This window comes from Opisthorchis viverrini (assembly GCF_000715545.1).
Source record: "Opisthorchis viverrini unplaced genomic scaffold opera_v5_13, whole genome shotgun sequence".
Taxonomy (NCBI): Eukaryota; Metazoa; Platyhelminthes; class Trematoda; order Opisthorchiida; family Opisthorchiidae; genus Opisthorchis; species Opisthorchis viverrini.
This window is the reverse complement of record NW_008751669.1, coordinates 2,925,401-2,939,174: the sequence shown is the minus strand read 5'-3', so window position 1 is coordinate 2,939,174 and position 13,774 is coordinate 2,925,401. Positions and strand designations below refer to the sequence as shown.

The 13,774-nt window shown below is 40.7% G+C and overlaps 1 protein-coding gene across 1 annotated transcript in view; it reads right to left on the bottom strand.

The window, feature by feature from the left end:
• T265_01263 (hypothetical protein) overlaps positions 1–11,565 on the bottom strand; it is a gene marked incomplete at both ends in the record, with an annotated part of 57,313 nt that extends 45,748 nt beyond the window's left edge. Inside the window, 5 exons of the mRNA XM_009165248.1 lie at positions 1,096–1,255; positions 5,154–5,253; positions 7,081–7,186; positions 9,238–9,400; positions 11,476–11,565. Coding sequence (XP_009163512.1) covers positions 1,096–1,255; positions 5,154–5,253; positions 7,081–7,186; positions 9,238–9,400; positions 11,476–11,565 — 619 coding nt within the window. The remainder of the gene's footprint in view (positions 1–1,095; positions 1,256–5,153; positions 5,254–7,080; positions 7,187–9,237; positions 9,401–11,475) is intronic.
• Between the last annotated feature and the right edge of the window lie 2,209 nt (positions 11,566–13,774).

Sequence of the window (13,774 nt, the reverse complement as noted above, 5' to 3'; positions counted from 1 at the left end):
GTGCTTTACCTGAAGTTAAATTTAGATGAGATGTTGTCGTCTGATAAGACCTAGTAGGTCTCACTTAAATGATATGTGCAACTAATGGGATTGCATTACATTAAATGTATCGTGTTTGTGTATCGGTCGGTCTAGGTGAAGATACTTGAAGTGTTCACTTTTGGGATTCATGAAAACGAGTTTTATTCAAGATGCGCAGGGTAAGTACTGCTAATTATTCCACATGGGGCTGAAATTATTGCACATTGTTGCTTAAGTTTCTGTCCCCTTCACTTTACCTTCAGTGGAATGAAGGTAAACACTGTGCTAACCAAAACTGCTGCTCGTAACAAGCAACTACGGTATGATGGAGAGATTCTGAATTTTCAAGCGCAGACTTGAGAACTTTTCGGTGGTAGTGCTATTTCTGGAAGCACAGGGCCTGTTAAGCAATCGCTTAAAATTAATCGTGTTCGGCAATTCAGACCTGATGTTTCGCGCACGTTCACCTTGAGCTGATCCAGCTCTCCTACTTGGAAGTTGAGGTCCATCTACGTTGTTAGATCTAAAATGCTTATAGGGTTTAATGAAGGAAATCCAATGCCTGTTCTCTCCTTTGATATAAACTGAGCGAAATATTTCCATCGGGAATGAAACCATTTGATTGAGGGCGAGTTGGGCATAAAAGGTGGGTTTTCGCTCACTGACTGAGCAGCATACGGCTGACCAGTTGTATTGGTACCTCCTAACTGGATAAAATATGGCTTCCATCACGCAGTTCATACCGTTGTTTTCTCTAAAATCGTATTACTTCCGAAAGTGATACCATATATTCAAGTGTACTGCTCCACGGATTGAGGAGAGACACCAGACCACGATCAACACAACACGTTAAATATAAAATACCTAAGTGAGAGTCGAACTCTTCCGCCCAGCTCGTTACAAACTATTGCTGTTTTATTGTTTGATTGCAAGTGGCTGCAAAACCTGTGGAATTCACCGCCTCACCACGCTCTTTTTCGCAGCCCCCATATGGTTCTGGCGCAATTATTCTGGTGAGTCTCTGCCAAAGGGGAGGAAGCAACGGGCTCGAGTTTTGCTCTCATCAGAGCTTACCAGCAATACCGAGGTTGAGCTCCGGACATTCGAAATGCGAGGCTAACGTGTCACCATCACTCCACCACGCACCCGAATTATCACGTTTGAACAGGCAAACATGTTTATGTCTGAGCGATGTGACCGCTTTGCTTGACGCGTCGATGACGCAGTATCTATCCTGGTTGTGTCGACCGATCGACCCACTTGTCAGGACTTCCCGCTGAGGTAGTTCCACGGATGTTTGAAACTTACTGGACAGTTTTGATTAGCTGTAGGCGATTGTGTCGTTTGTAGAGACTAAGAGAGTGGAAGGAGTGTTTAGATGAAATTGATCTGAACGTGTTGTTTACTTAGGAAAAAATGCAATAAACGATAAAATCAATAGAGTCTGTATCGTAAGCACCAAATATAATAACAATAGATGGGAACCTGCTATTTATCAATTTACCACGCGTGTTGCTTCCTATCCTCAAACACTGACTTCTCGAATCGGCAGTGGTACTGTGGAATGAATCCTGATACGTAAGTGATGAGAACCAAAAAGTGTACCAAATCCAGTTACGAATACTTCTTTACTTTGATAGGATAGCTATGTTTATTGTACAAACGTTTTAACGATTTTCTTATCTTTGAGTTTAGAACAACTATCCGTATTGTCAGAAGTGACACTGTCAAGCAGATTTTTTGGCCTGGATCACATTTTGGGGTCTTAATGACAAAGTAACTATGGGTACCACAGTGTATATACGTTTCCAAAAACGTCACATGTCTAACTAGCACTATGCTGGTGCAAAAAAAACGAAGCAAGCGGGTCAAACCGGTCCAACTTAGCGCTCCAGATGTTCGGAGTTCAAACCGCGGCAAGGCAAGGATATGCGCTGCCGACAAGCCCTGATAAGGGCGAAACTCGAGTTCAATGCTTCCCCCCTTGATGTGGACTTACCATGATAAGTGTACCAGGGCAGAAGAAGGACTCTTCAAAAGAGAGTGGTGTGAACATGAAGTCAACAAATCTCGCAAACGTCGACAGTCAGTTACATTTAAGGCTACACAAGGCGTGTAAATACCGAAGACCGTGAGAGAAGTGAGTAGACAACAATATGAATGTACAGTTGTGCAGCTAAAGGGATTAGAGAACAGAACTTTTAGCTTGGTTGAATATTTTCCCATTGGATGAGACAACCGTTCATCGGGAATTCACCTATGAATTACGTTGATGGCATAAGGTTCTCCCATTGGAATATTTTTTGGGGAGCAAACAATCTCTTAAGGTGAACAGAAAGTATCTTTTTTCGGACTTGGAAGTTTGTTGCTTCGATTGAAATTTGTGATCTCAAAAATTTCTCAAATCATCTCAACGGTTACATTAGCAGAGCTTTACTTTTACTTGGTAATGGTTCTTTGACGGACAGACGTCCTTCACAAAATGCTGTGAGTTGTTCCTGACAGTCAAACTCTGACCACAACTTATGAATGTCTTAATATCACAAAATCTCTTAGAAACTTTTTGAAATTTCAAAGGCTCACTTTCTGAAAATTGCTTGATCTCTTTTGCGTCCCATGAAAAAACCCGTTTTGCGGGGGCTCCAAGTTGAAACCGTGATGTGCATAACTGAAGAAACTGTGAGAAAGTTTGCAGAGTAGTCTTCAGTACTCGAGTGATTTTTGAAACGAAGACAACAGTGCTCTACCATCTGGTGGCAACAATATACGTGGACTAGAGATCAAGGACGGTACAACAGGATAGTCCAATTTTGGTAGGCTAATTTCAACATTATTTTCGGACGAAGAAAGCGGTCACATTTTGACATTTCGGCCACTACATGGCTAGCTAGCAGGTGAAAGAAAAATGCCCAACAGTGAGCACCATTTTAGATAATATTTAGCGATTTTGACTCACTTTTACCGGATTTACGGCCTACCAAGCCTACAATAATCATAGTTGTTCCAAAACAACTGCAAAGACCGTCTACACTTCACATAATTTACAAACTTGATTAGTCATTGTCAGCTTAAATCCAGGAGATCACAGCTGTCCAAATTAAGAGAAGTACAGCTTAGCACAGTTCAGAACTTCTTGGAAACAAGATCGAAATACTCAGAATATAAATAACTATCTACATGCCCTTTAAAGTACAGTTAGTCCGACCGCTTTATCGGAAAGTTCTCAAATGTAGTAAACCAGCAACTATAGCTTTTTGACATCTCAGTTTATCCATCCTCTGAAAACCCCACACTCAATCGTAGCTAACACAATATGTCAAAGTGGATTTCACAATAGAGTGGCCCCTATCCATAAGTGCCAGTCTTGTGGGAGCTTACCCGTCTTGAACCCAGGTTCAGTTAACTACGGATGCAGGCTTCTGCATAGCTCTTGGAAATAGAGCTACTCTTCTGATGATTCACTTTTGACGTGTTTTAAGCGATTAAAGGGTGCTTAAGCAGGGTGAATATCCTGTATTCCCAATGGAGACAACCGCCATGGGGATTTCATCTCCTTAATTGTACAGTTCAGACACTCCGACTTTAGGACGCGATGAGAAATGTTTTTTTCACAGCTGGCATTTTCTATGAAACAGAAGCGTCTGGTATTCAAAGTGCCATTGTGGACGACCGAATCAAGGACCACATAAAACGCTAGGGGCGGGGGCTACATACTGGAAGCTGTGAGCATCACAAGAGAACGCAGATTAATATAAGGTGCTAGTTTAAACCGTGATGATGGTGTTTTAAATTTTAGGGACAGGACTGCGATCCACAGTTCAGCTAATAATAGTAGGGCCGGTAGAAGTTGGTAGGACTCTCAGAGTGAAGAGAGCAACTGGGGTAGGACTGGTGAGCATGATAAGGTGGTTTGAGACTATCCTTTTAACAAATTGCAGTTCAAGGGAGTCATTAGGAAAAGTGATTCATATTTGGGCTGTAGACCCCATACCAAGGTAACACGTAACCCTTTTCCAACAATCCAATTATTTTAGTGCCATCAAACATTACGAAAGAGGTTCAATATGCCTTCCTCTAGGCTAATATACACCAGACGGGCCAGACACCAAGAGCCGAAACAAACTCGTGTCTCTTGATCCATGGTTGTGACCATAACTCGTGCACATTAACTGATAAAGACAGAAAGTTCTTAGCTGATATCTAATAATGTCCGTTAGGCACCTCGTTGAGTGGTTCTACGTCTGTCGTAAACCTGGCAAAAGTGGCTTAACTGTTGAAAAGCCAGTCCCTCTAAAAGCTTTTCTGTAACAAAGACAACGTGGCGTGTTTGAACCTCAGCAAACAATACATCAAAACCGTGATTCTCTCATTTGCACACTAATTGGGTTCTCGCGGGAAACTCAACTGAATCCAAGCTAAATCTCCTGCTTATGATATTCTTCAATTGGATTTGCTGCAAACAGGCTACCTTATGTTTCAGCTGGTACAATACTCGGGATATCACAACACATGGTCTGGACGTATAACACTACCCATAATTTTACCCATGACCGGTTTTATTTTCCTTCTTGGGGCTTAACAGGTTAGTAGATAGTTTCCATCGACCCTATTGGAAACCTAATTGTTCGCGAACCAGACTAGGTTGCATGTCAAATAGGTTTTAATGACCAAATCCAAAACCATAGCTTTACACAACATGAATTATTTAACAACGATAGTATTTTCAAAAAAAAAATTAAAAAATTAAAAATCAAACTAAATTGAAAGATAAAAAACTAAATACTGAAAGAAAGAAATACATACAACCAACTAGGTGCGTCGTAGGTTTGTATTCAGCACTTAGAAGGAAAGTTTAATAGGAGAAACAGGACACTTTCTAGCGTATCATAACAAATTCTTACCTGGATGGAGCATCAGTTCTAAAGGACACAATGAACGTTCTGAGAAGAACTAATTCTAAATGATCACGAATTCTAACCAAAGAAACTACTAAAGCTAGTTAAATGAATGGGTTCTGGGAGTAATAAACCAACGTCCAACCTTTTTAACCCAACTGTTTTCTCATCATCAACATCACTGATGTTTCGAACAAGCAACCCTCACTCTACTGCTCATTCATACTTTTAGCTTACCGCGTCAAATTCTCCCGATTCAACCACAACTTCATATTCTTCAGCGGAGCTACCATTTTTGAATGCAAGAATTCTGTATCCGTATCGATAGTTCAGTTTCCTTCCAAAAATATCAAACAGATAAAGTGAGACCAAGAAGCAAAAATATAGGACTGACAAAAATTGTTTTTAACGTGCACTATATGCGATACCTCGCATTTACGGTACAGGACTCAAGTACGTGTTTGACCTTTCAAGTGGGCATTTAGGCCGCAAACGCTATGCCGTCTGAATTCGCACTTATGGTATCTTGTCTGGTGATGAAACATGGAGCCAAGACAACTCCCCTGAACAAGTGACTACTGAAAAATCAACTCCAAAAGAATTGGCTTCAAAGTGAGGGACGTCAGTATTATTCCCGAAAAACACTTAGCTTCCAACTGAACTCAGCTTATGAACTATGAATTTTAAAAACGGTAGCCACGCTCCCATGGTTTACTCCCAAACTGGCCAAAGAAACCATAATGAAGTTAACGCAGAGGCAATTCGACACAATAGGAACCTTGAAACCAAAGAGCCACTGGTGATTCTTACAGATGTGCATGACCCCATATTTTAGCTTCGATAGATAAGTATACCGATAGCTGAAAAAACGTCCACCGATATCAGGACTAATTGAAGAAGCCGTAGTGCGGAAATTAGAACACATTACTTTAACACGGATCATTCCAAAGGTTGAATCCAATATGTAGACGAAACATTTACTCTCATCAAAACAAATTCAGTAAGAAAAATACACAGAACTACCAAGCAATAATTCTGAGAGGAGTAAATTCACAATCGAACTGTAGAAAGACGTATTCGTCCGGAGCACCATCAACGGAACGTTTCAAACTTGCGTATATTGCAAGAAAAAGCACACGGATGCCATAGAAACCACCCGAACCGCGTCCAAATCTCATTCAAAAACTTCACCAGAAGGGGTTTGAAGAAAAAGTAGCTAAACAACAACGGAGAAAACAGGCACTTTACCGCGTCATGCTACGCTACGTCGAGAATCTGTGCGAAGTGAAGATCAGAATATTGCGTTCACAAATTTTTCTATGTCCTCCAAGTCGAGTGTCAACTTGAGAAGACGAATTTCGAAACCAAGGAATGGGTCAAGCAACGAAGACATGCATCAAGATAAACGCGAAACCGTAGGATGATACGACTTGTTTTCTTCGATTCACATACTTTAAGATCAGGAAAGTTTTCACTTCAATATGAAAGACACAAAGATTCTGATGCGTGGAGGTAACGAAAACGCAAGAGAATTTCCGACAGCATGGTAATCCACAAACCCATTTAACGAACACTTTGGACCGGATCCAATACAGCTCCACGAGCAATAGATTCCTAAATGAATCGATTGAGGCAAACACGGCTGAGTATCGGAAAAAAAGGATGGGATGGCTGGATCAACCTAGGAGCCAGTCCGGCAAAGTTCATGGGGTGCGAATCAGGCAGGTTACTTTCAAGGCCTACCTTGATGCCTTCTGGTAAGAACACAGGTGAAAAATCCAACCAATATGATTACCCATCAGGGCACAAAATGATGATCGAAGGTTAACCCTTTTAGAAGCACTATGTATAAAGGCGCACACCATGCTCAAGGCACAACTATCAAAGCTTAGCTCCACACCGTTCCGCAACAACGCAATGATAATTTCACCTAGATAAATGGATTATACACTCTAACTTTATACAACTCAGGCTCCAGAAGTACATCAAAGTATAGAAATAATAGTTCTTGAGGCAAAGCCCATTGGCTGAAACGAATGTACGGTCACAGGGAATATTCCAGCAGTCATCTATAGATTTCAGCGTATCTGAATTCTCTTGCATCACTTTATTTTTTAATTTTATGTCTTTTACTACTAAAAATCAAGACTTCAACCTGACTTACTGGAAGCGCTTTGAGATACGAAACTGTGTCGTTTGAACCGAACGGTCTGCTGGAAACTGGATGCCAGTCAAAGACCAAGTACAACGTTCACGAAGCCGTTCAAACTCTGGGAGAATAAGAAGCAATGCCTATTGGATATAATCTAAGAATTCAAAGCGAGCAAAAACTTCAAAAAAGATTAACCATACTATTCGAATTTTTCTGACTACCCCGAGGCTACTTATGATGTTAAGCAAAACTCATGTATTCTTTCTGACTCTGCTTAGGATCTATACTTTGCTAACCAGAACAGGTGAGATAACTAATTGCTGGGGTTATAGTATACGTTGCTCACCTGTTCAGGCTCTCAGCTAAGATTTCACCTATTAATTCTTTCACACGAACTCGACTATTTTTAATAATAGTATGAAGATCACAACTAAACATTCTGATCACCAAAAACCACCTTAGTTTTATAACACGTACAGAGCACGTCCATGCGGATGATGATGAACGTTGACCCGTAGGTTCAAAATGTACATTATGGTTGTTACAATTTACTTCGACGTATACAGCGAAGTAAATGTATTTTTGTCTCCAAGTCAATATCTGGCGGACAATTTGGAATATACAGGCAAGATCAAAAATGAAGTATGGTCAATCGGCTGCATAGCATATGGAATAATAGGAGAAAGTCAGTAGTAATCTTAGAAGTAGTAAACATGGAACTGACGAACTGGCATTCTGAACAGGTTAACCAGTTGTTTGCTTGGTGGTTGATGCCCCATGTATTCAGACGATCAGGCGCTCATGCTCAGTACTAGTAAATGTAAATGTTGGTTGTGGTCCGATATTGTACAGGATGAAATCAGGTGTTTTTTAATGCTCTTTAGTGCAGGATAAACTCTTCTTCAAACACTTTTTTGAGAATGCTGTGTAAGAGACGCTTGACAATACCGCACCAAGTAATCTTTTCTGGTTGCAGAGATGACAGTATATGGTGGAAATCGCCTATGGCTTAAAATTCACAAGGCCCTCAATTTCATTTGATAACATCTGGACCACCTTCGCTCCATACTGCCCAAAAGTTGCTGTATAAATTTCGTCTACATTGCCCATATTGGTTGAGGAGTAAAATGCGCCCTCTTCTGCAGCATGCATGAAAATATTTTCACCGGAAGAAGCTTGAACTCCCGACAACATGAAAGCTGGTTTTTCCAGAAGGTCCACTAATGTTTAGGTATCACCATACAGAGCATGCAAGCTGTCTTGCATTTTTTCATATGAAAGTAGCTTACTTAGTCACCATACAAGTACCCACGACGGTACACCAGTCAGAAATCCATAAGAGTCCTTAGTGTCTCCTGTTTCTGCCCACCAACTCATTAGGTGCGGGTGTTTCGCCCGGCAAGCTGGAATAATTCGAACAACTCAAGCACTTCAACCTAACGCATCATATATAAGTGTATGAACTGGTTCTTAAAGAAGACCGTCGAGATTCTAATCAAACTGCTTTTCGAAAACTGTTCCCAGGATGATGAATCACAAGTCAACCTCACTCATCGTCATACTCTACAGCTTCCTACAAATTGCTTTACCAGAGTACTTTGTCCCATATTCACTTTTTAGGTTGCATGCAGCCGGAATTCAGAGACAGCCCGATGCTAAATTCGCTGTGCCTTATGCTCCTTTGGGTGTTATGCTTACTGGGCTTTGGTTCAATCACTGCTCAACTTTAGCCAACGTCAGTATGTAGTCTGACGAACTTTCTCCCTAACGAATTAAGTTGTCATGACTGAAAGCACAAAACGGATGCGATAAATTGAATGTTTCCTCTGCTGAAACCTAAAGCAGCCTAGGTGCATCATACGTGAAATTCCATCGCATCTTCACTCATGGCAGTTCATGTTGGAACTTAACACGTTCCACAACAACGGTCTTCCTCGTAACATACAATGAGACATTTCACTTTATGGCCGGATACCATATGTATTTAACTCTGGGTGATGAAGTTAATAATGTATTCACTTGAGGCTCACAAATTTAAGTTTCTATAAAATCAGTGAGAATCCCTAATCATAGACTGCACATCCCAGTTTCAAGATGATAAAACCTCACAAACTACCTAGGGTCATAGAGGTGTGTTTCATAAATCCGGTAATTAATTATTTTACTAACCTTCTGCTAACTGTCTGGGATCTTTGAATGGTTCGCCACAAGTGAGGAACACATACTTTTCTTTTCGAAGTTGCTTTATTGAATGCACCAATTCTCCGCCCGGCAAGTAAGCACGCCGTGCAATTGAGGCCAATCGTAAAGCGTGTGTTCCGCTGTACAAAAGCTAGTGAGTGTGCAGGATACAGAATGCCTTTATAGTACTTGTTGAGCACCAATAAGACCGATATACTGCCTGGGATAAAGTGATTTCCGCGCGCAAACACACTTCACTCTGGTAACTTGCCTGATGTAATTTAAACGAGACAAATAATCACGAACCAACTGAAACAGGCAATACCTATTTTATTCATTCTTGAACTTCTAACAGAAAAGCGAAAATAATGCTTTTTGTAAAACAAAACCTGAGATTTAAGAAATTACGTGCGATTTTCAGGCAAGCGGAGAGGAATTTGCTTTCATACAACATACTCGAATTGTTTTCTCCTACTGCACAGCTGCAGTGAGCAGCAATTAAATCGTGTTTACTATTGTTGTAATCCAGCTAATCAGTACCTTAACCCAAGGCTCAGTTAGGTATTCTCGATGAAGGATTTCGAAGGTATAGTGAAATTTATCATCCAAACCATACTACTGTTCATCTCAAAGTAGTTATCATTGGGTGCAAACATTAGTGCAAGAAAAATGCATTTGCTTACGTATTAGTTCAGCTTACCGAATTCATTGCTTTAAAGCTCTCGATTGTACGAACATCTGAACAGCCCCAGGCTGCACGTAATGGGTAATCTTACGCCATATTCGAGGAATTTTTCGTCAAATCCATACATATCATTTCAACCAAAACTATTGCCCTCTGAGCAAGCATGCTTCAAAAACTAGATTGCCCAACCCTATAATTGTATGCATTAAAAGCAATTCGTGGCTGCCAATACGGATTCATCCAGGACTTCCAAGGCTCTATAATCTGGGTGCAAAAGTATTAACTGCACGTATGCAAACCCCTAGTGAATAAATAACTGAGACATCTTACTCCAGAAAATGGGCACATTTTCATCAGTAAAACTCTCTTTCGTTTATTGTGCACACCAAACAGTGCATCATACTTCTTGTACGGAAGCGCTTTAGGTCTGTCATTGGGACTTTGTTCAACACATTTTACCTGGATTTGCGTGTGGACCTCCAACCCATTCAAACTTTACTGTGTCATAAGACTGTAATAACGTCCCACAATTTTTGAGGTCTGTAGGGCTAGGTTAGCACACTTTTGTCCAAATTATCAGACATTGAGTAACCTGTTTGCTTCCAATACCCCGACATCGAATATACTTTTAATTGTACTTCCGATTCTAGTTTGGCTGTTCCTCTGGCTCCAATAAACTAAAAGGGTTTTCTCAAAGCTAATCAAATAGTCAGCACTGAAGTCCAGAAACACATCTCTGTCAAAAAGCATCGTTTATTTCAAAGATGGGTTTTCAAAGATGAGTTTCAACAGTCAACAGGAATTTAACCTGGAAAGCCACTAGGTAGCTTTTACCAGGTGATCTACGCCAGCTGTGTTTGGCCGTTTTGCGTAAAATCATTCCAAACCAAGTCACATCCAAAGCAAGCGCTACCGAAGCTACCAAAAAAGAGCTTGATTGGTGCAAAAGCTTTCGGTCCAATTTCGTTCCATAGTGATCATACAGCGTTTTATTTCAAGCTGGTCAAGGTCCCCATAGTAGCCCAGCCTTTGTTCAGCGCGAAATATCAAGAAAAACTCCAGAATCCTCTCACACTGCCAATTACCCATTCGTTTTGAAGGAAATTTCCCTGTATAGCCTGTAGAGGGATTTTGACTGATATATGAGAGTTACCCAAACCAGCATACCACACCTACGTGTACGTTACGTATGATAACCTGCAGCTAATAGTCTCTTTCTGAACCTACATCAAATGTCTACTAGAGTGGGTTCCTTGTCCGGACGTCCTACACTGAATGGAAACTACGAATCATAGGAAAAAACACGGTAGTGTTTTAGTACAGTAGTCAGCCGTGACAAGCAGTTTATAAGGACTTTTCGCTGACCTAATACAAAATGAAACAGTTGGTTTGACGTTTTGAATTACTTCTTTATACCTACTACATAAATGGCAACATCTCAGCTTCTGGCATTTTAGAAAACAGATTACGGTCACTTAAACATAGGATGAATACTACAGAAGGATAATAGGATCATACGATTTGCTTGGCGTTCGTCTTACCTCATCAATGGTCGTGAATGACACTCGGGCACTGTATTCGTAGGATCCGTTGGCCAAAACAACAATTTTGTACACTTTAGGTTGCTTCATATAACTTGGCATACGTCGTTTCCTGTAGACTTCACAGTGGCACCATTCGGAAAAAATGCATTGTTACCCAAACTTTTCCTCCGAGCTTCTCTGGGAAGCTTCTTTTTTCTAACGGATCTTGCATCCTGTCTGCAGGAAGTCTTTCACGAACAAACACTTACTTAGATATTTTTGTCCTCATCTCAGCAATAAAACTGTCGCTGTTTGAGGTGCACATGTTCGTCACACTGGAATGTCCATCGTTACTTTCCTGGTGGGCCGTCATAAGCTGAAACGATAAGGAAGATATCAAGTTCATTTGGCTTAAATGAGACAACAGCTGGGCAATTTGATTAGGTAAACCACTTTTATACCCGTCTAATTAACCTACCTCATGAACGCCTTCATGTGAACCGATTAAATAGCGTGTTTAGTGGTCATTAGAAACTATTAAGAGATGCTGTCTGGAGGCCTTAATGACCGTGATTATAATGAAATGAGAGGTATTGGTATAAATGTGTATAGATCACTGTGAGAATGATTTTTTCAACCGATTTCCCTTAGTTTGCCCTAGTTTACCCTAGTTTTACGGAGGTGACATCCTGTTTACCACTAAGTTGCTCCTGGATATTCTAGAAAAAGGGTTTTTACTGATGCGATAGCAAAATTAATCAGAGTGACATGAAAAGCCACAGCTAACAACTTAGCCTTCTGCTTTTTGTATTCTGACATAACTCGGTTTTTTGTGAATATTTTCCTCCAAATTTCTTCTTTATTCGGCAACGTTTCAAATTGTATCAATTTCTAAGTAAACTGCAGCCTAGATTAGTTGCATTCTCTTGTCCCAGTTTCTTCCCCTGCCGCTGCTCCAACAGCGATTGGCTGTGAACCAGAGCTTCCTTGAGTAATCCAACATTTACGTCAACAAAAGCACTCTGGGTAATCGGATTGGCTGTCACGGTTTGAGTTTTCTTAAAGTGGTAAGCTAGACTTTCCAGCCCTCCTCCGACGAAATTTAAATTTGGCTTCTAATTTATCCGCATCGAGACCTGGCTGCATTGGGATTGCTATTTAGGTTCCATGCAATGCAGGTTTTTTGGTGTATGTGAATAGGAAACTGCATCTGCTATCTCATAATATTGTCGAACCGCTCAAATTTGTGTCAACTATTGTCCAGTGAATAAAACCTGCTACTGCCTTCCACAAAACCTACCAACGTAATTATTTCATTCACTGTATTTAACCAGTGCGAATTTTTGCCTTATGGCTACAACTGGCTTCAGGGACATCTTGACATCAGCGAATGGCGTTTGGAATGACCTCGCAAAGTGTGTTCATCGACAATGAGGTCACTTTGGATCTCAGTGCTCATCTCAAAAGGACGCAAAGTATACCACTTGACTTGACTGCAAACTGCCAGATTCTCATTTTTGTTCGGTGTTTCCTCGTCTTTTGTATCAGTTAGGCAAGCTCGTCAGCTGGTAACAACTGACTGGATGTAACCAAATTCGTCGAACGTACGGCACGCGACACACCTGAACAGAATGGTGCAGCCAGAATGTATTCTGCTAAAGGATATACAAATTCCAGAATATTTGTTGTTTACCTATGTGTATGTTCACTGTGCGTCATATTCTATCGAAATCTGGACTAAATTTTGAATATGTAGGATAATCTTGTGCAGTCATGAAGATAGCTTATGCAGAAAAATGGACATCTGGATACTGCTCACCAATATCGTGGAGATTTTTCGAAGGATTAGCGAAATTTTGTGGAAGCTGCAAATAAGAGACTTCTGCAGTCAAATAATGCTCAATTTAAATCTGGTGTCCAATTCCCAGAACAAAATCAACTGACTTGAGTTTGAATTTACTTAACCTATCGAACGTCCTATTTCTTCTATAAATGTGGCAGATTAAATTTAGTCCACTTCTGAGTGCACACAAACCAGTATCAGCTGCCGCAGAGTACGATATATCTCGGCCGGAAGGGATACATTATTAATAATGCATTTATCGTTCCCAATGACCCTTGAAAACACAACAGCTTTTTCTTACCTTGCAATAGAAAATGGATCGTACATAACATGTTGGAGCTTTCAGGATGGTCTCCAGTAAGTCTAAGTGTCTAGTCACTCAGGCCTGCACGCAACGTCAAAGTGCACGGTTCTAGGTTGCAATAGGATAAATTATTTAACTTCAGTGCGCAGTTATTCGGCAGCCACACACAG